The following is a 27,363-nucleotide window of genomic DNA, read 5'->3' as shown; positions in this document are numbered from 1 at the left end:
ATACCCAGACCTGTGAAGACAAGTATGCCGTTAGCATTCATTGGTCACCCATGCTGTCATTTTCAGGGGACTGTAGATGTGAACCCTGCCGTTTCTATGCTCATCTATGTTGCTTTGACCTAGAAATCCGTAGAGTTGTCAGTGTTGTCTGAGTAGTTGGAAGTGTTCCAGCCCACTGTGACCATCAGGTAGTAGAAAGCCTTTGCCGAGCTGGGCAATGAGTCAGTTGCTGTGGGACACCCAACTCCAGTATTTCTCCTGTGATCACTGGCAGGCCCAGTTACGTTTCTGGGCTTTGTCAGTCCCAGTGTGGGTGATGGATGTGTGTGCGGGAGGTGATGAAAACCACAATTTTCAAAGGATCAGGAAGTTCATTCTTAATGGGTTTGGAATGGGCCAGAGGGCTGGGTAATTTCTGGCTGCAGCAGGAGTGTAGGATTGGAGCCCCGTTCAGAATCCAGCAGATGCACGAGGTTAGAGTCAGAGCATGGAATCGTGGTGTTTGGCCCACTGCGTTCGTGCCAGCCATCAATGGCCTATTTACACCAATTCTACACGGATCCCATTTCGTTCTCCCATGTTCATCAAGTCCAACCCAGACTTTCCTACTCACTTTTGCAGTAGGGGAAACTCACAGTGGGCAATGAACCCACTAACTGTCACATCTTGGGTTGTGGAAGAAAATTGGGGGAGAAAAGGCTGAGTCACAGGGAAAACATGCAAACTCCCCTCAGAGAGCACCGGGGTCAGAGGTGTGAAGCAGCAGCTCCACCTGCAAACCCGCTATGCCTTCTGCTTTGACGTGTGTGCAAGGGCTGGGTCTGGCACATGTACAATGCAGGACAACTTCCACTCACCAGCCCCTACCCCCAGCTTTCCACCATTTCATCTTCAACGCAAGCACACACGCACACACACACTTACTTGTGTAAGACTCTCCCCCAGTAATAGTAGAGACATCCCAGTCAGATCATCTGTTGCAAATAAAACCGGGTACCTGCAAGCACCTCCCTGATGCACCCTCTGCTATTTCAGTAGGTACATTTAATGTCAGAGAAATGTATACAATACACATCCTGAAATTATTTTTCTTTGCAAAAACATAGGAGTGCTCCAAAGAATGGATGACAGTTAAATGTTAGAACCTCAAAACACCCCCACCCCCCAAAAAAAGAGAGATTAACTGGGTGAGTCAGTACATGGAGCTGTAGCACCAGTAGTGCTCAGCGGGGGTCAGAGCTGAGCATGTTGCCTTCCTCCGTAACTACGATGGAGTTCCTGCTTTCCTCCAGCTCTGTGTTCATGTGAAACTGTGACCTGGGTGGGGCTCTGTGTCTGCTGGCTTGACCATTCTCCGAGGGCAGTTCCCTGCAGTGCTGGAGTGTAGTGACGTGTAGCCTGGGTGAAGTAAGGTTTGTTTTCCTAAAGGAAGTTATTGACCCAGTAGAATACAGGTGAAGAGAGAGGGAGTTTGAAGTGATGGGGAAGGGAGAAACGGAGATTGTTGTGGTTTATAATGCCAATGGGAGGGTAATGAATATGCTCAAGTTAGCAGTGACTGCGGAAGGGTTCTATTTGTAAAGTGGTGTCTACCCTTTTTAATGTTTGTTCCTGTTTCCACTCTAGGTTTTCGGCTACTGAAGCATGCTAAGGACTCCACCTGACGACTGGATACTTTCATAGGTCCCAACACACCTACGCTGTACAAAACCTCCTCCCCACAACCATGCCTCCCCCATTTCCTTCTCTCGCAAATCAGGTCTTAACTCTACAGGATTTTCTGCAATGCCTTAAGATGATGGCCAACATCTCGCCTGTGTGAACTGAATGTCAAAAGCAAGCTCCTGGCTGAGTGCAGGAAAGCTGGACTAATTGTTTTGTTAACTCAAGTTAAAATTCATCTTCACTGCACTTTTGTGCCAATGAATTAGAAATATTATTTGCCAGCACTGAGTAGAAAGTCTGTCTTACTGGTGTTGCCTTTGAAAATGTGTCACATTTACTTTAATCTCCATTACACAGAAGTTGAAATACTGGGCCACAAATTGGAGGTAGGGGAGGATGATGTAGGTATATTGAGGATGAGTCTCAAACTACTGACTGGCTGGTGCTTTCAATCCAGTTGTTTTCTGCTGGAGATGGCTGCTGACATGCGAAGGGGCCGACTTTAGTCGAGTTGAGGCACAGTGCTACTTCAGAAAGAGTTACTACTCCTGTTCCTGTCTCTGTGACTCTTGATGGCACAGACACGAACCAGCAACACTGATGTTTCACACTCCCACTCCCATCCACCACACCTCCCCCAGCTCATTGACCTCAACTGCATTTTTGCATTTGCTGAGATATTCCATTTTGAACTTCCTGGACCAGTCCCGTTCTTGGGCCTCATTAATGCATCAGAACCCAAAAATGTGATCCTGTCAACAAATAAGAATACAGATCTACACTGATTCCAATTGCACCTGATGTTATCTTAAGCAACTTTCAAAGACCACAGCCCGACCAAGTGTAAATTGTTATTCATCATCAGCTTTTTGTAAAACTAATAATTCCGTGAGCAGTCTCAGTTGCATATCCTCAACAAAATAAAACAGTGCAGCATTTCATTTTTTTGGTGCCTGTTTACTGTGGGGAAGGGTGTGAAATCAATGCAGGAACCTATTGTACTACGTACAAGGTCTAAGAGAAAGGAAGCAAGCATTTTTCAGAAAGGCCTTCTTAAAATGAAAGTAAGTCAGTCTCTCATTGACTTCCACTTTTCTGCCTTGAGACACTTTTTATTGGAGTTTTGTGCCTCTAGTCCCTGCAAGTCTAATCTAAACTTAAATGGTAGGATGGATTTGAACAGTGCCCCTGAATTTCTTCTCATATTGGCAGAGGGGAGGGTGCCTTTTGTGCTTTAAAGGAGCCTTCAGTCATGGTCCTAAATTCCCTAACTTGTTTTGGCGGTCCTTTGTTTTGATAAGTTTGCTTGTGAAGTCGCTCTTGATGAATGACCTTTGGAAGTGGTTGTGTGTGAAGAGATCGTCCAGGAAAAGGCATTGACCTTGCTGAACTTCCCACTGTGTGTGGAGTGAAGCAGTCTGTGTGTGGGACAGAACTGGCACACCCCTCGGTAGGAATGGGGCAAGGGGAAGAGAGGAGTCGGGAGACTAAAATGTCCACCAGGTCGTAGCTCAAAACACATTCTTCTGCTGTGGCTTTATTGAGCTAAATTGCAATTTAGAGACCAGGTTAGAGAAGATGTACCTTAGGTTAATGAAATAGGAGCCCATTCTTCCCTGAGTCAGACTGAAATGGAAGCCTGTCCAAAATCCCTGCACGGAGCCTTCGCCAACAGTAATTCTATTCCCGTCCCTATGGTGACTTCAGCTACTCAGTCCGTATGGGGTCCACCTCATGTAACTGCGGTCCTGTTAACAGCCACTCGGTAGTTTTTACCATGGTGAACGTGGAACAATTCTGGATGGAAAAGATCCAAGGGCAGTCATGCACAGCTGCACTTGTGTATGTGAAGCTGACTTGAAGAATGGTGATTAGTGTTTGGTGGCTGTGTGTGTGAAAGGTCTTGGCAACAATCCTCTCCGGGCATCTGAGTAGCTGAGTGGATATGTTTTTTTTAAAAATGGGATTACCACTTAATTTTACCAAACATTGGGAACTTACAGCTGCTGGAGCACAACCACCGCCCCCCCCCCCCACCCACCCCCAACCCTGTAAGCGCCCTGATCTTCCCAAGCTAGCAGCAAGGAGAAAATGCCCCATTTAACAAAGCCAATTGAACTTTCAAGTGTTGCAGCTGAGAATGAGGAGGGATGATTCTCTCTGAGCCCAGTACCTGGAAAGGACAGAATTCCCAGGAAGGTCACACATGTATATACTTTATCACAGAACTCCACAAGGTAGTTGCACTGCTTCAGATCTGCTTTTTATTTTGTGTGTGGGTGCATAATGTAAGGATAGACCATTCAATCTTACATTCTTTACACACTCTGTAAATGCTACAATGCTACCTTTATGTCAAATGTTTTTTAAATACACATTTATACAGAGAGATTGCCTAAATATATTTTGCCAAATGTTTGAACAAGTGATTGGTCTTTAGACTGCATCTTGTCAGCTAAATTGGGGGAGATTTACTTACCAATGGTATTTTCAAATTTACAGTTTCATTGAAATCCAGCATCAGCCACAAGATGCCAAATATTAGCCTTCATCTGGTATCTGACCTCTTTACATGTTTACCACTTAACCTTCCATCCTGAGCATCATAAAATCAGGGCCTTTGTTTCAAGATTGAAATTGTTTTATTTCTGGGGTATTTTTCAAAAAGTCACAATTAATGTCTTGATTTAAAGCAATATTTTTGTAAGTGTATAGAAGATAGTAATGTAAATATAAGATAGAATCTAGTAGAGAGCAAGATGTGTGAGCTAGTTCTGTGGCTATCAGGAGTATATAAATCTGTTTTGTAGATAATGTTTTGTTATTCATAGTTCTGGGGTTTGAATGGTTTTATGAATAAATATTTAAATCATCCTCATCTGTGTTTTGTATGTTTATTATAGATCTTGGAGGCTTGTTCTGAGTGCATCTTTAACTGGATGAGCCAAAGTACAATAAATGTATAAGAGTAATACTGCACAGAGCCAGGCCCTTTGGCCCATCTAATCAATGCCAGAAAAATCTGAACTGCCTACTTCCATCGACCTGCAGTGGGACCATAGCCTCCATACCCCTACTATCCATGTACCTATCCAAACTTTTCTTAAACATTGAAATGGAGCTTGCATGGGCCACTTGTGCAGGCAGTTCATTCCACACTCTCATCACCCTCTGAGTAAAGTTTCCCCTCATTGTCCCCTTAAACTTCTCACCTTTTACTCTTAAGCCATGACCTCTGGTTGTAGTCCCACCCAAACTCAGTGGAAAAGGCCTGCTTGCATTTACCCTATCTATAGTCCTCATAATTTTGCATACCTCTATCAAATCTCCTCAGTCTTTTACGTTTTAAAGAATACAATCTTAACCTATTCAATCTTTCACTATAACTCAGCAACATCCAACATCCTTGTAAATTTTCTCTGCGCTCTTTCAACCTTGTTTACATCTATTCTGTAGGTAGGTGACCAAAACTGCACATAATACTCCAAATTTGGCCTCACCAATGTCTTATACAACTTCAACATAATATCCCATCTTCTATACTCAATCCATTGATTTATGAAGACCAATATGCCAAAAGCTTTCTTTAAACCCTATCTACTTGTGATGCCACTTTCAACAAATTGTGTACCTGTACTCCCAGATCTTTTTGTTCTACCCCACTCCTAGTGCCCTACCACTTGCTGTGTAAGAATTACCCTGGTTGGTCCTCCCAAAGTGCAACATCTCAGATTTGTCTGCATTAAATTCCATCTGCCATTTTTCAGCCCATTTTTCCAGCTGATGAAGATCCCTCTGCAAGCCATGATAGCCTTACTCACTGTCCACTGCACACCCAGTCTTGGTGTCATTCACCAATTTGCTGATCCTGCACCGGTCCCTGCACCATACCAGTGGTCACAGGCCCCTAGTCAGAGAGGCAACCCTCTCCTACCACTCTCTGTCTTCTCCCACAAAGATGATGTCTAATCCTATTTACTACCTCATCCTGAATGCTGAGCAACTGAATCTTCTTGAGCCGCCTCCCAAGCGAGACTTTGTCTATTGCCTTACTGCAGTCCATGTAGACAACATCCACAGCCTTACCTTCGTCCACTTTCCTGGTAACTTCATCAAAAAAAACTCTTATTAGACATGACCTACCACACACGAAGCCATGCTGACTATCAGTCTGTGTCTATCCATGTCCTTTAGAATACCTTCCAATAACTTTCCCACAACTGATGTCAGATTCACTGGACTATAATTTCCCGGTATATGTTTAGAGCCTTTTTTAAACAGCAATAAAAACTTTGGCTATCCTCCAATCCTTCAATACCTCCTGTTGCTAAGGATGTTTTAAATATCTGCTAAGGCCCGGAAGACTTAAGCACTTGCACTGTTGTAGGATCAGAGGGGACACTTAGTCAGACCCTGGAAATTGATCCACCCTGATTTGCCTCAGGTTAGCAAGCACATCCTCCTCTGTAATCTGCGCAGGGTCTATGAAGTAGATGCCGCTTTGCCTCACTTCTATAGATTCTGTATTTGTCTCCTGGGTAAATACAGATTGCAAAAAAACAATGCATTTAACATTTCTCCATCTGTTTTGGCTCCACACATGGATTACCATTCTGGTCTTCCAGAGGACCAATTTTGTCCCTTGCCTTTTGCTCTGAACATCGAGTACCTGTAGAATTGCTTAGGATTAGGATTCGCCTTCACCATATCTGCTAGAGCAACTTAATGCCTTCTTTTAGCCTTCCTGATTTCTTTAAGTGTTCTCTTGCATTGCTTATACTCCATAAGCAGCTAATTTGTTCCTACTTGCCTATACCTGCTGTACTCTTCCTTTTTTCTCTTTGCATATTTACTTTGAAACTAATGGCATTGTGGTCACTGGATGCAAAGAGTCCCCCTACACACAGTCACCTGTCCCGTCTCATTCCCTAATAGAATCAGTATTGCACGCTCTCTCATTGAGAGTTCCACGTACCGATGAAGGAAACTTTCCTGAACACATTTGACAAACTCCATCCCATCTTGTCTTTTTACAATATGCGATTCAGTCAGTATGTGGAAAGTTAAAATCACCAACTATAACAACCTTTCTTGCAACAATTATTCTTTACAAATTTTTTCCTTTAAATCCATGAGACAGTTGGGTTGTCTGTAACATAGCCCCATTAATGTGTTCATACCTTTCTTATTTCTCGGTTTCACACAGAAAGCCTCACTAGACAAGTTCTCCAGTCTGTCCTGATGGAGCACTGCCGTGACATTTTCCCTGACTAGGAACTCCATCCCTCCTGCTCTGTCTCATCTAAAACAATGGTACCTGGAATACTGAGCTGCCAGTCCTGCCCCTCCTGCATCCAAGTTTCACTATTGGCTATGACACCATAATTCCAGGTGTTGATCCATGTCCTGAGCACATCTGCCTTTCCTATGAGATATAGGCGGCTCACAACACTAGCCACACCATGTTCAACTGTTTGATTCCTGACTTTGTTGTCTTACCAACATCTGCCTCCACAACCTCTCCACTAACTCTTCTGGCTCTCTGTTTCCCATTCCCCTGCAACTCTAGTTTAAACCCCACCGTGGAGCAATAACAAATTTTCCTGCAAGGGTATTAGTACCTCTCCAGTTCAGGTCCCACCTTTCCTGGACCAAGTTGTCTACCAGAGTTAGTACCATTTTCCTGCACTTGGCACAAATCCCTCTAAATCTTTCCAATCCATGTACCTCTCTTAAACATTAGAATTATACCCACCTGAACCACTTCCTCTCACAGCTCATCTACTCGCCGTCTGTTGAAATTAACCTGCCACTCAGGTTCCCTTTAATTATTTTTTCCTCTCAACTAAGCCCTCTAGTTTTAGACTCCTCCACCCTGTGAATACGACTGTCCTTACCTGTGCTCCTCGTGACTTTATAGATCTCTATTATGTCATCGTTAACCCTCCTGGGCTCCAGAGGAATAGTTCCAGCCTATCCAGTTTCTCCCTCAACTCAAACCCTTCGATTCCAGCAACATCTACGTGAATGTGTTCTGCAGTTTAATTAAAACCTTCCTACTAACTCGACGACCAAAACTGCACATAAAATTCCGGATGTGGTATCTTGCCCAACTGTCAATGAGTGGTAGCTTGTTCACCTCTGGATCTGAATGATGAGGATTGATCAACTCCAGAGCCTCGTGTTCATGAATTCCACGCACATTTCAGCTCACCGATGGAGGTCAGCATTTTTGGAGGGGCCATCATTCAGATACTTGGAGACCCTGTCTAACCCCTCAGGTGGACTCGAGCAAACCCAGGATATAATTTTCAAGAGAGTCTGTTATATCTCCTCGTTACCCTATGCAATATTTATTTTGCAAAAAGTACCAGGAGCAATGGGGCTGTCTGGAGGTCATCACATTTATGTGAACTTGCTGTGCAAATGTTTTCAGCTGTTTCCTACATTACGTTGGTACCACTGGCCAGATCCCATCCAACTTAAAAATGCAGTTCATAGCAAACCAGGTTTTATTAACAGGACCGATCAGCCCAGTTACTCCAATGTGTGGGGCAGGCAGGTTGATTAAAATGTTTACTTAAGTCCATAAGTAGGTGGGTTACCCCACAGAGGGACATACATGCTTCCCTCCACCACAGCCTACTGGCAAAGTATGAAATCAGCTACTCCATACCAAACTGTTAAATAAACCAAGTATCGAAAGGAACACAGTGAAGTGTGTTTATTACTGCTCAGACTCATGTTCTCCTTGATTAAAGTTAAATTGACACTGGAGTTTAAACAAGACAGCAAGAACTTGGTTTGGAACTTATCCCCTGCCTGACTAGGAATCTCGTCTCAGCACTTGATATCTGGAGAGGTTCATACACCAACTTTTCTACCCGGATGCAATGTTGTGACAGTCTGTCCTGAAGTGGCCTGGATTATATATCCCAGCTGCACTGTAACTAACCCTCAGCCCATCTCTGTGCAATGTAGCCTGTGGAATCAGAGTCGAGTCAATTTATGTGGCTTTAATTTGAAGGTCAGCTCTGGGTAACAGCCTACAACCCTCCCCAAGGCTAATCACATCACAGTCGCCTTCATTATGTGGCAGTAACTTTGGGTATGGTGAATCAAGGGGAATAGGATACACAGTGGCTGAATCTTAGCTAATCCTTGAATGAGCCGTTGGTGCAAGAGTGATCCAGAATGTATTGAGGGAAGTAAGCACAAATAGTACAATGCACAGGTCCCTACCTCGAGGCATGTGCGGCCAGTTCTAGAACTCCCTACACTGGCCAAGAGCATGGGTTCTCAGAGACCCAAGACTAAATGAATTCAGTGTAGATGGTCAAGTGTCTGGTATCGTCTTTGCAGTTCAGATCAAATGAGGCATTTTCCCTTGGTTGAAGGCTGATTGAGGGAAAGCAGCCCCTCCTCAGCACTGAAGATCGGAGAGCTTTGCCAAAGAGACACGGGTGGAAGTAGGGGCTAATTATCTCTGAGTCCGAGTCACTGGACTCGGTGCCGCTGCTGATGTATCTCTCAGTTGCCCTGATAGCCTCCTTCTGCTGGAGGGCGACATGGGCTGGATGTGCAGGCCTCAGTTTATTGGGATTCTGCCTCCAATTCAATGGCAGGTAATGAACCAATGGCTGTAACTCTGGTGCACAATCTAGGCCAAGGGCCTTCATGTCTGACTGGCTGTGTGATCGTCTGGGAGGCTGCAGGCCACCTTCTGAGTGGGTTTCTTCCTCCTTCACTGCGTTGAGACTGTTGCTGTAGCTACTTCTCATCATAGACTGTTGGTAAAGGTCATATTTGGCTAAGCCACTGCGCGCAGGCAGGCTAACCGGGCGAGCCACACCAGAAGGCCGAACAATCCTCTCCGTCGCTGAAGGAACTTTCTGTACCTTGAGAAACAAACAGTTGGGTGAATTTGTAAAAGCATCGTCAATGTGCTGGCTAGTTGTCGTGGACCTAGAGAAATTCCCATCAGTCTGATCTCCTATGCCAGTGTTCCTTTGAATTCCGAGTGCCTGGAATGGTTGTGGGTGCCTTTGCAATGGGGCTGTGTCCTCCTTAACCTCTGTGTCACTGCCACCAGTGTAGATAATGGAGGTGTCCATGCCTGAAAGAACTTCCGATGAAGGGTCAGCCTCAGGTTTGGATCTCTCAAGCTCAGCAGTGAACACTATCTCCACTGTTGGATCCTTCCTCTCTCTTCGCACTGCCTTCTGTTGGCCTCTAACTTTTGGATCTTCTGACCGACCACTCTCGCAATGATTATGTGTCTGTTCCTTGAGCTGAACAGAAAATAAGATTTAATCTGGTTGCCCAGAGCTTTTCAGTTAAACAAGATAGAAGCACAACACCACATTTCAGTGCTGGGGCAAAAATTGGGACAGATCCCTGCAAATTGGTAACCCACCAAAAGGAAATAAATATAGAGTTGATTCTCTCAATTGTGCAAAGGTATCAATGACCACCACAAGCAATTCTGAGAGATTAGGAGTCATAGATCTGTAAAGCATTAAACAGAATGGGAGCCTCCTTTGCAAGGAGGCCCTGCTATTCCATAGCTTGATAGATGAGGAAACCATCCAAACAAGCTGTCTCCTCTCCCCCCCCCCCCATTTTTAAATTCACTCCTCAACTTTTTTTTCCTCCAGTCCTGCTGAAGGGTCTCGGCTCAAAACTTTAACTGTACTCTTCCACAGATGCTGCCTGGCCTGCTGAGTTCCTCCAGCATTTTGTCTGTGTTGCCTGGATTTCCAGCATCTGCAGATTTTCTCTCTTTTGCAAACAAACTAAGGTCTGTCCACAAAACAAGACAACGCACATGACCCTGAGACTCTCAACATGGCCACCATCACAGCAAGAAAAGTTGACTTTGTGTAATCAGAGAAAAATTGTTTGGAAAGATGTTTGACCCTCATGGAAATATGCTTTGTATTCCACACTTCTCCCACCCACCTGAGTCAGTTTGTATACAGGAAAATCTGTTGGGTTGCATAGTGTAGGTAATCAAAGAGGAAATATTTACATTGAGTATTTACTCTGCCTTAAGTTCAGCATGCTAAAACTGGGGAGCGAGCTTGAAATATCACCATGGAAAATAGGGCAACATTGAGTGTGCTTCTGGGTCCTAACAAACCATGCTTGAGAACACTCCAGGCCAGAATCGGGGCAATCACCATCCCACACCTGACTCGTTAGATATTGAACCTTTGGACTAATTCCTACAACTGAGAGAGAGTATTCTTTTCACTGACCTGTCTCTGCTGCCCTGGAACAGAATGTTCTTCGGTTTGTGCGAGGCATGGTCTCCTTCCAAAAAAAAAAGCACCATTTCAAGGAAAGAACAGTTCAATATCATTCAGGCATGTTCAAATATCAGTCCTGTGCTGCATCAAGTCAGTGCTGGGGGATGTTGAGTTTAACAGCTTATCCAAGGATAGTGAGTCTGGGTGATGTGCTGAAGTTCAACACAACTCTCTGTCTTGAACCTTGTTATCACAGGGCCAATTCAGACATGATATCATAGAGAGGTACCTCACAGGAATGGGCCCATCAGCCCACTGAGTCCATGCTGACCATCAACCACCAATTTTACATTTGTTTTGTCCTTTTCATAGTCTATCCATACCATCACCCCCCTCCCCCCACCCCCGATTATACCATGCAGCTAAAAACTAGGAGAAATTTATGGTGGTTTTGAATGAGGGAGGAAACCAGAGCACTTGAGGGAAACCATGGGGTAATAAATTTATACAGCATTACCACACAGAAATAGGTTCTTTGCCCCATCTAATCTATGCCTGAAATATGCGCTGCCTAGTTCCATGGACCCGCACATGAAGCTTAGCCCTCTACACCCCTCCCATCCATGTATCTATCCAAATTTCTCTTGTGTTGAAATCAAACCCATATTTACCACTTGTGCTGGCAGCTCACTCCATACTCTCTCCACCCTCTGAGTGAAGCTCCCCCTCATGTTCCCTTAAACATTCCACCTTTCACCCTTAACCCATGACCTCTGGTTCAAATCTCACTCAACTAGCCCTATCAATACACCTCATAATTCTCTACTCTTCTATCAAATCTCCCCTCATTCTCCTAACCTCCAGATAATAAAGTCCTAAACTATTCAACCTTTCCCTATAACTCAGATCTTCAAGTTCTAGCAACAATCCTTATAAATTTTCTCTGCACTCTTTCAAACTTATTGATATTTTTCCTTTAGGTAGGTGACCAGAACTGCTCACTATACTCCAAATTAGGCCTCACCACTGTCTTATACAACTTCAACATAACATCCCATCTCCTGTACTCACTACTTTTATTTATAAATGTCAATGTGCCAAAAGCTCTCTTTATGACTCTATCTACCTATGATGCCACTTTCAGGGAGATATGGATCTGTACTCCCAGATCCCTTGGTTCCACTGCATTCCACAAAGCCCCACCACTACCACATGAGTCCTACCCTGGTTCATCCTCCCAAAGTGCAACACTTCACATTTTGTCCCATCTGGCATTTTCAGCCCATTTTTCCAGATGGTCCAGAACCTGCTGCAAGTTTTGATAATCTTACTCGCTGTCAACTGCACCCCAAACCATGGTGTCGCAGAATCCACAAATTTGCTGATCCTATTTACCATATTGCATAGAAACATAGAAAATAGGTGCAGGAGTAGGCCATTCGGCCCTTCGAGCCTGCACCACCATTCAGTATGATCATGGCTGATCATCCAACTCAGAACCCTGTACCTGCTTTCTCTCCATACCCCCTGATCCCTTTAGCCACAAGGGCCATATCTAACTTCCTCTTAAATATAGCCAATGAACTGGCCTCAACTGTTTCCTGTGGCAGAGAATTCCACAGATTCACCACTCTCTGTGTGAAGAAGTTTTTCCTCATCTCCGTCCTAAAAGGCTTCCCCTTTATCCTTAAACTGTGACCCCTCGTTCTGGACTTCCCCAACATCAGAAACAATCTTCCTGCATCTAGCCTGTCCAATCCCTTTAGAATTTTATACGTTTCAATAAGATCCCCCTCAGTCTTCTAAATTCCAGTGAGTATAAGCCTAGTCGATCCAGTCTTTCTTCATATGAAAGTCGTGTCATCCCAGGAATCAATCTGGTGAACCTTCTCTGTACTCCCTCTATGGCAAGAATGTCTTTCCTCAGATTAGGGGACCAAAACTGCACACAATATTCTAGGTGCAGTCTCACCAAGGCACTGTACAACTGCAGTAGAACCTCCCTGCTCCTGTACTCAAATCATTTTGCTATGAATGCCAATATACCATTTGCCTTTTTCACCGCCTGCTGTACCTGCATGCCCACCTTCAATGACTGGTGTACAATGACACCCAGGTCTCGTTGCATCTCCCCTTTTCCTAATCGGCCACCGAACAGATAATAATCTGTTTTCCTGTTCTTGCAACCAAAGTGGATAACCTCACATTTATCCACATTAAATTGCATCTGCCATGAATGTGCCCACTCACCTAACCTATCCAAGTCACCCTGCATCCTCTTAGCATCCTCCTCACAGCTAACACCGCCGCCCAGCTTTGTGTCATCCGCAAACTTGGAGATTTAATTCCCTCATCTAAATCATTAATATATATTGTAAACAACTGGAGTCCCAGCACTGAGCCTTGCGGTACCCCACTAGTCACTGCCTGCCATTCTGAAAAGGTCCCGTTTACTCCCACTCTTTGCTTCCTGTCTGCCAACCAATTCTCTATCCACATCAGAGAATTACCATTGATATAGATGATAAACAACACCGGACCCAGCACCAATCCTTGTGACACTTCACTTGTCACAGGTATTGAATCAGAGGTAACCACCTACTGCCACTCTTTGGCTTCTCCCAGCAAGTTTCCCTTCAGGATGGGGAAGCCAAGGGAGCACATAGCAGTCCTTATCGAGGGATTGGCAGTGGAGAGGGTGAGCAATTTGAAGTTCCGGGCTGTCAACATCTCTGAAGATTTATCCTGGACTCAGCATACTGATCCAATTAAAATGTAAGCACGATAGTGGCTATAGTTCATCAGGAGTTTGAGGAGACTTGGTATGACACCAAAGACTCTCGCAATTTTTTACAGATGTACTGCGGAGAGCGTTCTAACTGGTTGCATCGCTGTATTTTATGGAGGGGTGACTGCACAGGACTGGAGAAAGCTGCAGAGATTTGCAAACTCAGCCAATTCCTTCATGGGCACTAGCCTCCCCAACATTGAGGACAGCATCCATCATTAAGGATCTCCATCACCCAGGACATCTTCTCATTACTACCATCGAAGAGGAGGTACAGGAGCCTGACGACACACACTTAACATTTTAGGAATAACTTCTTCCCCTCCACCATCAGATTTCTGAATGGACAATGACCCCATGTACACCATCTCAATTTGTTTGCTCTTTTTTATACTACTTATTTAATTTTTAAAACATAGTATTTCTTATTGTAATTTGTATATAATTTCTTTATTACTATGTATTGCAATGTACTGCTGCCACAAAACAACAAATTTCACGACACATGCCAGTGATATTAAACATGGTTCTGATTCTGATGTCAAATCCATTTTACTATCTTGAATGCCAAGTGACTGAACTTTCTTGACCAATCTTCCATGCGGGACCTTGTCAAGGCCTTGCCTGCGTCCATGTAGACAATATTCACTGCCTTTCCTTCATCAATTTTCTTGGTAACTTCCTTGAAAAATGCTATAAAATTGGTTAGACACAACCTACCACAAACGAAACCATGCTGACTATAGCTAATCAGTCCCTGTCTATCCAAGCACTTACATATCTGGTCTTTTACAAAAACTTACAACAACTTTCCCTCTACTGATGTCAGGCTCACCAGCCTATAATTTCTTGGCTTATTTTTAGAGCCTTTCTTAAACAATGGAACAACAATAGCTATCCTTCAATCCTCCAGCACCTCACCCGTGGCTAAGGACATTTTAAATACATCTACTAGGGCCCCTGCAGTTTCTGCAGTTGTCTCCCACCAGGTCTGAGAGAGCATTTTGTCAGGCACTGGGGACTTATCCACCACAGTTTGTGTCAAGACACAAAGTGAACTTGCAAACCAAAGGTAATGATTGGGCCTGGGTATTGGCATTAGCTCTATTAGCTGCAGCACTTTGCTGCCCACATCTTCTAGTATGAAAGGGAGCAGGCGGTCGTGGAGCCAATCACAAGCTCAGATAGAGTAGATAGCGGGATCAGTATTGGTGGGCCAAGGGGCCTTTCTCTGATCTATACAACTCTGTGACTAAATGCTTGCATTTCGCCACCTTTCTCTGATTCTACTTGAGAAAATAAAGGATCTTTAAGTGGGCTTGGTGTTATGTAAGGAGTTTGTTGAATATTACCTTTCGAAGGCTGCTTTCTTGAAGTCTCCTTTGCTCATGTACTCCACTAGTTGCTTCTGGGTTCTTCCACTGAAACAAGAGTTAAGTGACAAGTTACATTTATGTGGCACCTTGCATGGTCTCAGCATGTCCCCAAACAAAGCTGTGAACAGAATCTTCCCACGACCACCACTGTGGCATTGATTAGATGACTTCTCTTATTGCTAATGGTCCAAGGGAAGATATTGGTCCATTTTCCTCTCCAAGTTTTACCACAGAAACACTTGGATCCAACTTGGATCCAATTGGTTCAGCCTCACACGTTACTTGAAAGAAGATGTACACAGTCTGAAAGGGGTAAGCTTAGATTTTATATTTGTCTTCAGAGTTGGCTTGAGAGGCTATCAAATTCAACAGGTGTGTACTCCATTAGCTGCCAATTCTGTTTGTGTTCTACTGGACAAATGATTTTCTGTAAGCCGTGAGTGGGAACACTTACAACTGTTACACAAAATACTGATACAACTCAGCAGGCCAGGTAGTGTCTATGCAAGGAAATAATTATTCGACATTTCTGGTTGAAACCCAACATCTTAACGTCTTAATAAGCTGGTAAGGAAGGCGGGCTCTGTCGTGGGCAAAGTACTGGAGAGTTTAACATCGGTAGCTGAGCGAAGGGCGCTGAGTAGGCTACGGTCAATTATGGAAAACCCTGAACATCCTCTACATAGCACCATCCAGAGACAGAGAAGCAGTTTCAGCGACAGGTTACTGTCGATGCAATGCTCCTCAGACAGGATGAAGAGGTCAATACTCCCCAATGCCATTAGGCTTTACAATTCAACTGCCAGGACTTAAGAACTTTTTTAAAGCTATTATTAATGCTTTTTGAGTTAGTGATTTAGATGCATATCATATTATTACTGAGTTAAGTATTGTATGTAATGAGTTTTTGCTACAACAAGTGTATGGGACATTGGAAAAAAAATGTTGAATTTCCCCATGGGGATGAATAAAGTATCTATCTATCTATCTATCTATCTATCATGACTAGTCTTCATCAGGGCAGTCTTGACAATGGTCTATGCACAAACACTGACTCCTTATTTCCCTCCATAGATTGCACCTCACCTGCTGAGTTCCTCCAGCATTTTGTGTGTACTGCTCACAATTTCCAGTTTCTATAAATCTCTTATGTCTCAAAATTACAATTATACCCAGTAACTGGAATCATTGAGTAATAGAACACTAAAGCACCAAAATAGGCCTTCAGGCCCATCTAGTCTGTGCTGAACTGCTACTCTGCCTAGACCCATTGACCTGCACCTAGACCACAGCCCTCCATACCCCTCCAAACAATGTATTTATCCAAACTTCCCTTAAATGTTGCACTCGGACCTGCATCCACTGCTTCCGCTGGCTCCTCGATCCACTCTTGCACCACCCTCTGAGTGAAGAAGCTCCCCTCAGGATCTCCTCAAATATTTCATCTTTCACCCTTAACCTATGACCTCCTATTCTAGTCTCATCCCTTCTTAATGTAAAAAAACCTACTTGGAATTACCCTATCTATACCCCTCATAATCTTGTATACCTTGAGCAAATCTCCCCTCATTCTCTCACGCTCCAAGGATAAAGTCCTAACTTATTCAACCTTTCCCTATAACTCAGGTCCTCAAATCCCACCAACATCCTTATAAATTTTCTCTGTACTCTTTTAATCATATTCATATCTTTCCTTTATGTAGGTGACCAGATCAGCATATAATACTCTAAATTCAGCGTCACCAACCTCTTATACAACTTCAGCATCACATCCCAACTCCTGTACCCAATAGCTGATACTTCCTGCACCTGTGCTGAACTCATCTGCTACATCGATGGCTGCATTGGTACTGCTTCCTGCACCCATGCTGAACGTCAATTTCATCCACTTTGCCTCCAACTTCTACCCAGCCCTCAAATTCACTTGGTCCATTCCAACACTTCCCTTTTTTTCCTCTATCTCCAGAGACAGCTTATCCACCGACGTCTATTATAAACCAACGGACACTCACAGCGACCTGGACTATACCTCGTCCCACCCTGCTACTCGTAAAAACACCATCCCCTTCTTTCAATTCCCCCGTCTCCACCGCATCTGCTCTCAGGATGAGGATTTTCATTCTAGAATGAAGATGTCCTCCTTTTTCAAAGAAAGGGGCTTCCCTTCCTCCACCATCAACGTTGCCCTCAACCTCATCTCTTCCATTTCACGCATGTCTGTTCTTACCCCATCCTCTTGCCACACTACCAGGGATAGAGTTCCTCTTGTCCTCACCTACCACCCCACCAGCCTCTGCATCCAGCGCATAATTCTCCGAAACTTCTGCCACCTCCAACGGGATCTCACCAACAAACACATTTTCAACAACCCCCACTTTCTGCTTTACACAGGGATTGCTCCCTACACAACTCCCTTGTCCTTTCATTTCTCCCCACTGACTTTCCTCCTGGCACTTACCCTTGCAAGCGGAACAAGTGCTTCACCTGCCCCTACACCTCCTTCCTTACTACCATTCAGGGCCCCAAACAGTCCTTCCAGGTGAGGCGACACTTCACCTGTGAGTCGGCTGGGGTCATGTACTGTGTTCAGTGCTCCCGGTGTGGCCTCTTCTACATCAGTGAGACCTGACGTTGATTGGAAGATCGCTTCACCGAGCATTTACACTACACCTGCCAGAAAAAGTGGGATTTCCCAGTGGCCACATATTTTAATTTCACTTCCCATTCCCATTCTGATATGTCCATCCACGGCCTCCTCCACTGTTAGGATAAGGCCACACTTAGGATGGAGAAACAACACCTTGTATTCCATCTGGGTAGCCTCCAAACTGATGGCATGAACATTGATTTCTCAAATTTCCAGTAATGCCTTCACCCTTCCCCCCTCCCATTCACCATTTCCCACCCCCTTGTCCCTCTCTCATTTTATCTCCTTGCCCGCCCACTTCCTCCCTTGGGTGCTCCTCACCCTCCCCCCTTTTCTTCCTTCCATGGCCTTCTGTCTCTTTCACTAATCAACTTCCTAACTCTTTGCTTCATCCCTCCCCCTCCAAGTTTTGCCCATTGCCTGGTGTTTCTCTCTCTCCTCTCCCCCCACTTCTACTCCTCAGCTTTGTTCCCCAGTCCTGCCAAAAGGTTTCGGCCCGAAACATCGACTGTCCTTTTTCCGTAGATACTGCCTGGCCTGCTGAGTTCCTCTAGCATTGTGTGTGTGTTGCTTCTGTACTCAATAGTCTGATTTCTGAAGGCCAATAAGCCATAAACACTCTTTACGACCCTAACGTGTGATGCCACTTTCAAGGAATAATGGATCTGTATTTCCATATCCCTTTCTTCTATCACACTCATTAGTGCTCTACTGATCACTGTTTAAGTTTGTCCTCTCAAAGTGCAATGCATCACACTTCTATCACACTCATTAGTGCTCTACTGATCACTGTTTGTTTGTCCTCTCAAAGTGCAATGCATCACACTTCTATCACACTCATTAGTGCTCTACTGATCACTGTTTGTTTGTCCTCTCAAAGTGCAATGCATCACACTTATTGGCATTAAATCTTATCTGCCACTTGTTGCCCAGTCTTCCAGCTGTCCAAATCCTGCTGTAAGCTCTGAGAGCTTTCCTTGCTGTCCACTACACAATAAATCATGGTGTCATCTGCAGATCTGCTGATCCAGTTTACTACTTCATCATCCAAATCATTAAGATAGATGACAAACCCAGTACCTGTGGCACTCCACCAGTCAGAGAGACAACCATCTACTAGCACTCTGTCTTCTCCACTAAGCCAAAGAAGAATCCAGTTTATTTCATCCTCAATGCCAAGTGACTGAACCTTTTGGACCAGCCTCCCATCTGGGACTTTGTCAAAAGCCTTGTTAAACACAATGTCGACAATGTCCACTGCCTTTCCTTCATTAACCTCACAGGTAGCCTCCTCAAAAACCTCTATAAAATTAGTTAGGCAGAACCTACCATGCACAAATCACGTTGACTATCTTTAATCAGGACCTATCCATCCAAAATGCTTATGAAGGATCCAGCACATGTTCTTTCTGCTGCCACCTGAAAGAAGCCTCAGGAGTCTGAGGTCCCAAACCACCAGGTTCAGGAACAGTTATTACCTTTCAACCATCAGGCTCCTGAACCAGCAAGCAAAACTATTCAAAGGTAATTGGCAGGCCAGATTTTATGAACTACACTCCTAATCTATGGAACACAAAGCCTAGAACTATAAGGGACACAGACTCAGCTGACACTTGAAAACACCAACCCATTTATTTAACCTTGCTTTTAACCAGCAACTTTGTCTTTTATATTCATATTTGCACTTTATCCCACGGTAAAGCAACCGCATCGTTTGTATGAAAAGTGCTCTGTGTGTGTTGTTGGATTTCCAGTTTCTGCAGATTTTTTCTCATTTGCTCTATGAATAAGTTTATATTATTATTATTATTGTAGGGTAGTGTAATCAGTGGAAATGTACGTAATTCGCAACCACCGACATTGAGTTGGGGTTTCACTTTATGAGGCTGGTCTGACGTGATGACGTAATTAAGTAATGGGTTTTTAGCATGCTTTGTGTTCAGATTTTGGTGTTCAATAAATGAGTTGCAATGGCTTTTCTGAAACATAAAATGTCTCCGCCATGTTACTTGTGAAAACCTATCTTGGTGACAACGATGCTCTAGGATAATTCCAGAGTTATTGAGCATGTTGGCCAACGCAGTTGTTTTGAAACTGCTGGAAGTTTGGGAGCAAAATGTTGTTGCTTAGTTCGTACAAGCGGAGACTAAATTCACGCTTTGAGAAATCTCCGCTGAAAACACAAAATATTTTTATGTGGTAGCGTTGCTCAGCAACTCCATGGCTGTGAGAGTGGTGAGTCTGCTTGATCACCCACCTGAACACGATCAAAACTGACCGCTGGAAACCATTCTTTCACAGACTTTCAGAATAACACGCAGTTGCCCTCCTTACCCAGTCTTGGTAATGCTGGGCCTTCAGAGCTAATGGACCACGTGCTGTCTCCCCTGGGAAATCACCATACTTGTTTTATTTTTAAAGAGCTCTTCATGCAGCAAATGCCTGATCAAGTTCGCATAGCTCTTGCTAATGTACCCGTGAAGGATTATTGGGAGCTTGCTAAAATGGCTACACTCAGCCAGGCAGTGATGCATCATTCCTCCTTCTTTCCCTACCTCAATAAACCCAGTCAGCAAGGCCCCAACGAAAGGACACCTACGTCTGCGAATCAGATGACACCAGGCCAGTGTTTTTACCAGGCTCGCTTTGGTAGGAACGCTAGGAAGTGCCGACCACACTGCAGATTTGACAGCGCCAGCACATCAAGACATCAGAGGTCTGTGACATCAGGTTCCAGCTGCCAGGGTCATACACTGTTCATTACAGACACCTTTTCAGGGTGACACTTCCTATGTGACACGGGTGCTCAAGTGAGTGTGCTGCCAGCAATGCCTATTGATGTGAAGGCAAAGAGCGACAAAACCTCATGGAGGCTGCCAACGGATGCAAGGTCCAGACGTACAGGATTTGATGGGTGACCATTCTGCTTCAGTGGGCAATTTCCACATGGGACTTAGTCCTGACTAAAGTGGCTGGACCTCTGCTTGGTCCAGATTTCCTGTGTGCCCAAGGACTGTTAATTGATCTTAAGAACTGCCAGCTTGTAGATGTCAAGGACTTTGGGTCGATACCGTGCTCCCCCAGTGAGTTCCCCACCACGACTCTGTCAAGTGCACGCACCGCTGCATGTCAGTTTACTTACTGCTGGGCAAATTCCCAAACCTCACCAAGCCCACATTCTCCACTACAGTCACAAACTATGGTGTCAAACACCACTAACCTGCTGGTCCATGCCCGTGTGCGTACAGTGGACCATTGTGAAGGATGATATTGCCAAAACGGAAAAACAAGGCATTGTGCGTCAATCGAATGGCCCCTGGACTTCACCCCTCCTTAGTCCGATGGCAGGTGCCACACTTCTGGTGATTACTGACACCTTAGCGAGATGACCACCCCGATCGATACCCGGTCCCATACATCCAAGACTTCTCGGCACGTTTAGCCAGAAAGTTAATTTTTTCTAAAGTTGACTTAGGGGTTACCAACAGGTGTCTATGTGCTCGGAGGACATTCCCAAAAAAGCTATGATAACCCTGACTAGCCTCTCTGAGGTTCTGCACATACTGTTTGGGCTGCAAAATGCAGCACCGACTTTCCAACAGCTGGTTGCCTCGGTATTCAAAGACTTGGATTTGCTTTTAGTTTACCTGTCACCAGTGCAACTAAATCTGAACACATATCTCATCCCTGCACACTTTTCAAGTGATTAAGCCAAAATGGGTTGATTATTAACCCAGCTAAATGCCAGTTTGGGTTGTCAACCACTGACTTTCTTGACCATCGCATCCCCGCAGAAGGTGTGAAACCCCCTCCCATCAAAAGTAGTCGCTAATATGGATTTCTCACTTCCTCACACTACTGAAAAACTACAGAATCCCCAACGTACCCATAGCCGTTACTACTGACACATCAGACTATGCTGTGGGTCCTGTGCACAGACAGTTGATCAGAGGCATGAGGAAGCCACTTGCTTTCTTCCGCTGCTAGCTCCATCCCCCAGAAAGAAGGTATGACACGTTTAACTGTCAGGTTTTCAATCTCTACCCGGTGTCCACTTTTCTCATTCTCTTCTAGAGGGTCGCCATTTCACAAATCCCTCGTGCACGTGATGGCCAAAGTATCAGACCTTTGGTCTTCAAGGCAGTGATGCCCCCTGACCTACATATTGAGGTCCGAGCTGATCTACAACACATCACGGGGATAAGCAATGCCGTGGCTGACTGTCTCTCATGGCCAGCTGTTGAGTACATACACATAGGGGTTGACCATGCCAGCATGGCAGCCAGCCAAGTTACTGACCCAGAGGTCCAGGCTTATCGAACAGCAGTCACGGGCCTGTGGTCGGCTGACATTAAGTTCAGGGAAGCTGGGGTTTCTCGCCTGTGCAATGTCTCAACCAGTCACCCTCACCCCATAGTGCCCACAAACTGGAGGTGGGCTGTTATTGACTCCATACATGGCCTCTTGCACCCAGGCCAGAAGGCTTCACAGAAACTGATTGGACTGAAGTTTGTTTCCATGGCTTTTCTTGGAATGCAGCCTGTGTGGAGTGCCCATGGGCAAAAATTAACCATCATGTTCAGGCACTATTGGCACCTTTTGAGGTCCCTGAGTGATGGTATGACCATGTCAATGTGGACCTTAATGGTCATCTTCCCCCTCCCACGATTTTGCGCACCTCCTTACTATGGTGGAGTGTACCACCAGGTGGCCAGAGGTCATCCCTCTAGCATCGACAATGGCTGCAGACGTGTCTCGGGCTTTCCTCAGCACCTGGCTTGCTGGGTTTGGCACCCCATCTGATAATTCCTCTGACTGTGGTCCCCCCTGGGCTGTGATGACCCAGATCCTTGGCGTTCGGCTACATCACACCACGGGATATCACTCACGGTCCAATGGCCTAGGCAAGCGCTTTCTCTGCTCCTTAAAGGCAGCTCTGAGGGCTTCCCTGAAGGGTGAGTGTTGGCACAATCATCTCCTGTGGGCCCTGCTGTGGCTCAGAGCTGCTTCAAAAGAGGACCTGCAGTTGTCCGTGGCTGTTCGTATATGGTCAACCATTCTGAGGTATTTTTATTCCTGACCCCACAACCACCGGGTCAGCCTCTCAACAGCATTCCGCTCTCCTCAGTAAGTTCAATTCCTTTACACCTTTTCCTACCTCCCAACATGGTGTACAGCATCTTGGATTCCTGTTGACCTACATTCTGCCTTGATGGTTTTTGTCTGCCATGACGCACACCAACGCCCCCTTACGCCCCCTTATGATGGCCCATTCTGAGTTTGGAAAGACTTTTATCATAAATAAGAAGAGTAAACCTGAACATATTTCAGAAGATTGCCTTAAACTGGCCCGCCGAGATTCGGAGGGTTCCTCTGCCATCACAACATGACCACAAGCGTGTCAACACACCTTTGGACGAACCAGAGGCCTCTGCTGTTCTTTCAAGTGAGCACCAGATGGGCTCGTAATGCCGGTTTTAGTGAATTCTGGGGGGGGGGGGGGCTGTGTAGAGTAATGTAATTGGTGGAAACTTATATCATTCACAATCACCAACACTGAGTTGGGGTTTCACTTTAAGAGGCTGGTCTGACATGATGATGTAATTACGTAAAGGGTTTTTAGCGTGCTTTGAGTTCAATAAATGAGTTGCTACGGCTTTACTGAAACATAAAATGCCTCTGCCACTTTAATTGCCAGAACTTATATTATTACTATTATTATTATTACATAGATACTCTCACCTCAACTCCAACCATTCTACAACCTATGGACTCATTTTCGTTGACTCTATAACTCAGTTCTCTGTTTATTTATTTATGTATTATATTATTTTTAATTATTTGCAGTTTGTCTCTTTCATGTTGATTGTGTGTAGTTTTTCATTGATCCTTTGTTCTACGGTGAATCCCTGCAAGAAAATGAATTATATTGTGACATGTACATACTTGAATAGTAAATTTACTTTGAACTTCTAATACCCTCCAATAGTTGCGTCACTTATGAATCAGGCTCACTGGCCTATAATTTCCTGACTTATTCTTCGAGCCTTTCTTGAGCAATGGAACATCATGAGTTATCGTCTAGTCCTCCCTCACCCATGGCCGAGGGCAGTTTAAATGAACACACATAATGAGCAACCGTAGCGTGAGGGAGAATGATCCTCTTACCTGTACCGAAAGCCAGAACCTTTGCTGCACAGTAAGGACCTGGCCTTTGACCTGGGTTCTTCAGGGAGCCTGAAGAATGCGTGATATTCAACGCACGTCTTCCAGAAGTGCTTGCATGTATCACGGCTTTCCATCAGGAATTCCAAGGAGTCCTTACTGGAAGAAGTCTGTGATTTTCAAAGACAGGATGTGTTACTGGGTAGTGAATTACGTGACATTAACCTTCAGCCATAGGGGAACATTAAAAATGACTTACAAACATGTTAGAATGGAGCTTGATGAGGAAATATTTCTTCTTAAAGCTCAGCTTGCGTATCTTGGCCCAGTTGAATGTATTAATCTTAATTTTGCCCTGGAATGAGAGATGAAGTTTAATGTTGATCCAGCCATCTTAACAGGAGGCTTCATTAATATAATATAATGATCCATTCCGGCAACATTCATAATGGTCACGAAATAGGCAGGAATTGGCACAGAAGTATTAGATCCTGAAGGCTGGGTCACTGCTGGAGGTCTGAAGCAGAATCTCCACAGTTCAGATGGAGGGGCTTTGCACCCTGGTGAAATTCAGCCACCCAATCTGCTCCACCACAGAGAGTAGAACATGCTGGGGATACTCAGCCGGTTCGGCAGCATGTGTAGGGAGAAAAGCTAAGATAATGGATCATGTCAGCGACCGTACATTGGAACAGGTGAGTGAGAAAGCAGATGGATAGTATGTTGCAGAGAAGGAGGAGGATGGAAAGCAGATGTGAGAGTGAAGAGCAGGAGAATTCACATGACACAAATCATGCTGATGGCAGCTGAGAGAGTGGTGAACTTTGTTAATCTGCTTGACCTGCTGAGTGCTATCTGAATTTCTTGTTTCTATTTCTGCCCCTATATCATCCTCAGTGTCCTGACTTTGATTAGTATTAACTCATTACACTCCCGTGTGGGTCTAGCTCCCAACAGCTCTCGGTCCTGTATAGAATATTTTAAGACTCTTATCTTCTGCAATGTTCTCTGAAGCTGTTGATGAGCTTCTCCAATACATCAGTTCATTACTTATTCACCAACACAGAGAAGGCCATTTGGCCCATTGAATCCATGCTGATTTCCAGTGGAGCACTCTCATCAATCCCATTCCCAACTTGTAACGTCCTGTTCCCCTGCAACTTACTCTCTCACACAAGCCGATCAACTGCCCTTTGATTATTTTGTAACTAACAAAAGCATCATTTACAAAGGCCAGTCCTTGGGATACGAGGGGAAGCTAGAGGATGCTGGGAAAACCTGCCCGGCCACAGGGAGAACGTGGGCAGCACCAGAGGTCAGGTTCAAACCAGGGTCTCCACAACTCTAAGGCAGCAGCGCCACCTGCTGCATCACTGTACATCCAACAGCTAGCACGTTCACTCTGTGACCAACTCGGTCGGGTGTTTCACTTCCTTCCCATGCCACAAAGCTGTGCTGGTAGGTCATCTGCCCACTGTAAGCACTTTGCAACAGTTTCCTTACACTCACAAACCTGAAAGACCAAGATGCCCATGTGAGAGACGGCCAAGTTGATTTCTGTTCCTTCCCCATCATTGGCTGGATGCAGCCTGATGCCGTACATCTCCAGCTTCCGTGCAGTGTCCAGCAGAGAGGTGTCACATTCAGCTGAGGTCAGTCCACTGTACAGAGATAGAATTATTACTCACTGACTACAATGAAAATCTTCCAGAAGCTTGGAGACTCACATACCTTAGAACATAGAATGTCGAACAGTAATGGCCCTTCAGCTCTTGGTGTTGTGCCAGCTTTTCAATCTATTCCAAGATCAATCTAACACTTCCCTCCCATATGGCTCTCCATTGTTCTTTCATCCGTCTCTAATGCATCGGCCTCTTCTACCATCCTGGCAATGCGTTCCACACACACACACCACTCTCTGGGTAAAAAAACTAGCCCTGACATCCCTCTATGCCTTCCTCCAAACTCTTTAAATATTAGCCTTTCCGTCCTGGGAAGGAGATGCTGGCTGACCATTCTATCAATGCTTCTTATCATCGTATTCACTTCTATCAAGTTACTTCTCACACTCTTTTGCTTCCAAGAGGAAAGCGTTAGCTCTCTCAGCCTTTCCTCTGGAGATACGGTTACTAATCCTGGCAGCATGCTGGTAAATCTCCACTGCACAGATTTGTCATGCTGGATTATTAAACCAAACATAGTTTGCATTAGAATGCTCAGTCATTAAGTATTCAGTATTTCAATAGCCACTAGACTAGTTTGGATCTACTGCAAGGAGTTTTAAAGAATAATTTGTGTGAATACCACACAACCAAAATATTGTGGAGAAGAATTAGGCCCATCAAGTAGGTTCTACCATTCAATCCTGGCTGATTTGTTTTAATAAATCCATTCTCCTGCCTTCTCTTTGTAAACCTTAACTCACTGACCAGTCAAGAATCTCCCCAATGAAGGAAGCTTTGCATAAGTAAAAATCCTGAAAAAGTGGTGGCAGGCCACCCTGAGGGTGCCGTGCACAGTACAGACATGGGGAGACAGAGTGTTTCATCAGACAAAGCACTGAGTACAGGAATTAGGATGGCACATTACAACTTTACAAATTGTTGGTAATGCCACACTTGAAATACAATCTGCTGATCTTGTGTATTTGATATTTCAGAAATATTTGAGTAATATTGTAAATTATTAATTTGATAAGCATGCTTTGTTGTTTACATAATGCATTGCATGTTATATTTAAAGCAATGTCAATCACACATGACATTACGCCATCACATCACATGTGCGTCCCACTAAAGTATAAACAAACCTAAGAGATGTATTCCCAGCTCTGTGCTTTTGTTTTCAATTAGTTTTATGTTTTGGAATTACAAAACATAACAGTGGTGATGAGCAAGTTTTAAACAAACCTGAGATGATTACCTATGTACTGAAGTGCAGCAAGATACCATATTTTTTTTTAAAGTGCATCAAGAAAGAGTTGAGTTAAAAAAAGGCAGAAAATGGTCAAATTCAGGGGGTCAAAAACAGTTCCAGGTGATAATAATCATCAATAAAAAAACAGAAAATTGGGCTAAATTGAAAAATAGATACATTTGATTGTACAAGTGACAACTGGATATTGAATATGGAGTGGATTAAGCAGTATTTTGAAGCAAATAAAATAGCCAATGATAAGCGATTGCCAGTGTTACTGAGTGCAACAGGTGAAAAACATACAATACAGTTTGTTCAGAAGTTTAACAGCTCCAACCAAATCAGCTGAAGTGAGATTTACTGATATCGTGAATGTCATGCTGGAGCATTTAGAACTAAAACCATTGTTAAATGCAGAATGTTTAGGTTTCATAAGCAGAATCAAAAGGAAGGGGAGTCCATTTTAGTTTAGGTGGCTAAACTGAAGAAATTGTCTGAGCATTGTCACTTTAGATAGATAGATAGATAGATACTTTATTCATCCCCATGGGGAAA

General features: G+C 44.4%; 2 protein-coding genes across 2 annotated transcripts in view; one reads left to right on the top strand and one right to left on the bottom strand.

Moving 5' to 3' along the window:
• Positions 1-4,539, top strand: part of LOC140734543 (serine/threonine-protein kinase 26-like) — a 113,559-nt gene extending 109,020 nt beyond the window's left edge. Inside the window, exon 11 of the mRNA XM_073058663.1 lies at positions 1,627-4,539. Coding sequence (XP_072914764.1) covers positions 1,627-1,651 — 25 coding nt within the window. The 3' untranslated portion in view covers positions 1,652-4,539. The remainder of the gene's footprint in view (positions 1-1,626) is intronic.
• A 4,439-nt stretch (positions 4,540-8,978) lies between these two features.
• LOC140734005 (FERM domain-containing protein 7-like) overlaps positions 8,979-27,363 on the bottom strand; it is a 78,806-nt gene continuing 60,421 nt past the window's right edge. Inside the window, exons 8-13 of the mRNA XM_073057584.1 lie at positions 25,406-25,553; positions 24,152-24,247; positions 23,896-24,062; positions 15,057-15,125; positions 10,926-10,980; positions 8,979-9,956 (exon numbers count right to left, since the gene is read on the bottom strand). Of these exons, the coding sequence (XP_072913685.1) occupies positions 8,979-9,956; positions 10,926-10,980; positions 15,057-15,125; positions 23,896-24,062; positions 24,152-24,247; positions 25,406-25,553 (1,513 nt within the window). The remainder of the gene's footprint in view (positions 9,957-10,925; positions 10,981-15,056; positions 15,126-23,895; positions 24,063-24,151; positions 24,248-25,405; positions 25,554-27,363) is intronic.

This window comes from Hemitrygon akajei, chromosome 10 (assembly GCF_048418815.1).
Source record: "Hemitrygon akajei chromosome 10, sHemAka1.3, whole genome shotgun sequence".
NCBI lineage: Eukaryota > Metazoa > Chordata > Chondrichthyes > Myliobatiformes > Dasyatidae > Hemitrygon > Hemitrygon akajei.
This window is presented reverse-complemented; position numbering and strand designations above follow the sequence as displayed.